This window comes from Colobus angolensis, unplaced genomic scaffold (genome assembly GCF_000951035.1).
Source record: "Colobus angolensis palliatus isolate OR3802 unplaced genomic scaffold, Cang.pa_1.0 Scaffold32, whole genome shotgun sequence".
NCBI classification, from domain to species: Eukaryota; Metazoa; Chordata; class Mammalia; order Primates; family Cercopithecidae; genus Colobus; species Colobus angolensis.
Window position 1 is genome coordinate 4,340,275 of NW_012116488.1, and position 2,926 is coordinate 4,343,200.

The window sequence follows — 2,926 nt, forward strand, 5'->3', positions numbered from 1 at the left end:
GGCCGTGACTGCAGGCGGGGACCTGTGCCTAAGGCCCGGAATCCCCGCCTCAGCCCTGGAATCCACCATTGCCCTCTCCCTGGTCTCTCTTTGTTCATCCCAGTGGTCTCCCACCTCTGCTTCCCAGCCCAGAGCGGGTGGTGGGGTTTGACTGGACCTTGGGGAAGCGGAGGAGGGACAGGAGGAGGGGGTCCTAGGCAGGGGGCACACCCAGCAGCACGCTGGCCCGGCAGTAGGAACCGCAGCTGCAGTGTGGGCGCCCCTCTGCCATGGCGCGCCTCCCGCGGACCTGAGCAGCCTGGAGCGGGTGGGCAAGAGGCGAGGTTGCAGGTGCCGGAAGGGAGCCAGGGAGCAGTCAGGTGCGCAGTGGTGCCTGCGGCGGTCGGGAGCAGGGCTGTACCGGGTCCAAAGCCCCTCTCGCCCTCCACCTCACCCGACCCCCTCCACACACCGCCACATACTCAGTTAAGTTAGACGGGCGGCTGCAGGGGAAGCTGCATCTGTTCGGTGTGTGTGTGCGCGCGCGGGAGCAAGATAGGACCCTCTTGCCTCTCCCGCGGCTCTCCAGGATCCCCCGGCGCTCCGCTACCTCGCTCTTCTTCCGCAGCTAAGCTCCCTGTCCAGGTGTGTGCGTGCGCTTGTAGGAGAGCCCCGGGCGCCGCCACAGACCCTCTTCCTCCTCCATCCTCCTCCAGCGCCCCTGCCAGCCTAGGCTCCTTCCCGCCCCGCTTCCCAAGGTCACTATGGGGACGCGCGAGAGAGATTTGTGTTTAATTCCTGCAGCTATTCAGAGGGAAAAGAAAATAAAGGGACCAAAGGCAACCAGAAAGCAGTTTACTTTAAGCCTTTATTATTGTAGATTGAAAGAAGTTTATATACAAGAAATATTTCCAGCAAAACACTCACCAAATGGCCTTCGAATCAGGGGCCCTCCACCTCCCAGCCCCACAATCAGCAGCTCTGCCTAGGACTCCCCTCACTTGGGGACCTCAGGCTCTCCCCCCACCTCTCTTTCCCCAGACTCCATCACCCCAACATCATTCCCCAGGAGTCTCAGCTTTTTCTCTCTCTCTGGGGCGCTGCGAACCTCGCCAATGCCTCTCAAGCTATCTTCCTCTGGTCCCAAAGCAGACACCCCAAATTCCCTCCCATTTAAGGTGGTTTCCCCCACGGAAACCCAGAGCACTCTCCCCCTCAATGTTTAGGTGCTGCTTTGAGGCCCCTGCAATTCAGAACTAGCTCGTGGTCAAGACCAGTTAGAGACAGTTCGTCATCAGCAGTAGGGCTCCTGTGCACCCAAAACAAGTGGGGGAAACTACCCTGCCCACCCCTCCCCATCCCCGACATCCCTTCCCCTACCAGGGACAGGAAATAGACACAAAAGCAACAGGGAACCCCCTCTCCCCGCGCGACAGGTGAGTGCCAGGCAACTAGCTCAGTTGAGCTGAGAGTCTCCTGGAACCCAGCTGCGCTCAGGGCGGGCAGGCGTGGCCAAGGTCTCTGTGCGCTGCGGGAAGCACCCGGCCAAAGCACTTGGCTGAGGGCACGCTGGGGAGCGGGTGTAAGAAAATGCTGTAGAGGCAAAGTCCCGGGGGCATACGGACAAGGGCAAGCCGTATCCCGCGCTCAGAAGAGGATTCCCAGTGAGCCAGGCAGGTGTGAATGACACAGTTACAGAAGCAGAGTCCCAGGGAGGTAGGGGAGACTGTTCATTTGGCCGAGGGTGCAGACTCAATCTGAAATGGTGGCTCAGCACATCATTGTCACTAGGGCCTCACCAAGCGTGACTTGGTTTGAGGCGCTTGCATGTGGGCTTCGAAGGCTCGAAGGCCCAGCCCACCAAGTTCAGTCAATTGTCCGTTGGATGTTTACACCCTCCGGGGCCGAGCGCCATGCAGTTGCTCATCATAGCGTTCCAACCAAGTGCGCAGCTCAGAGACCTGGTAGCCGTCGGGGCCACGGCCACCTTGGTACATAATAGTGCCACTCTGGATGACATAGAGACGCTCGAAGTAGGCGCCATAGGCCGAGCTGCTGGAGTTGGCCATGGTGTCGAGGACCAGAGCGCAGTCAGGTGCACCTTGCTGCAGTACCCTAGCTGCGCTGACCCGGTCTTCCAGGCTCCGGTGCTGCGGGATGATGTAGGGGGAGTCAGTGGTGACCCAGCCGTCGGAGGGGTGCGCTTCCTCGATGTAGATGATGAGGAAGTCTACGTCGCGCTGGTACTTGGTGACCAGGCGCTGGAAGGCGCTCATGCGCGCCATGAACGGTGGTCAGGTGCAGCTGCCGAAATTGAGAACCAGCGGGCGGTTCCCTTGCGCGTAGTCGAGGATGCGCTGGCTCTGGAAGCCGTCGGGCAGAACCACCTCGGAGTTGGGCGCTGGACCGCCCTCATGCGCCTGCTTGAAGAAATCCAACTTCTGGCCATGCCACACCGCCTTGAGCGACGCCAGGGTGCACAGGCGGTTGTCGTCGGACACGCAGATGGGCGGGTCATCGGGGGGCACCTCCTCGCCTTCACTGTTGAGCTCCACTTCGGGCTCGGGCTGCCCCCGGCGGCGGCGGCCCAGGAAATGCTTGCGGATACACAAGAAATCGAGGAGCCAGAGCATGAAGGCCGTGCCGAGGAAGCGCGGGAAGAGCACGAGGCACGAGGCGGTCTGGGCGCAGAGCCTCAAGGAGTGAAGCAGCAGGGAGCGGAGCATGGTGGTTGCAGGCCCCGAAGCCCCCTGGGACCCCTCGCCCTCTCCGACCACCAACCGCGACGCGGCCTGGCTAGGCATCTGGGCTTCGGCAGTGCAGGGAGTTCAATTTATAGCCGAGGCTTCAATTGGCGGGAGACTCCACCTCCGGCCCGGCCCGCCCCCTTGCAACTTGAGCCCGGAGGGATCACCCAGCGGCGCGGCCAATGCCCTAGAAATCGGGG

General features: G+C 61.7%; 1 protein-coding gene across 1 annotated transcript; it reads right to left on the reverse strand.

Annotated features, from left to right (window-relative positions):
* Positions 1–829: 829 nt before the first annotated feature.
* DIO3 (deiodinase, iodothyronine, type III) lies at positions 830–2,904 on the reverse strand. The gene is given in 1 exon segment (XM_011951455.1): positions 830–2,904. A coding segment is annotated over 1 exon segment (915 nt). The 5' UTR covers positions 2,784–2,904; the 3' UTR covers positions 830–1,868.
* Positions 2,905–2,926: the final 22 nt, after the last annotated feature.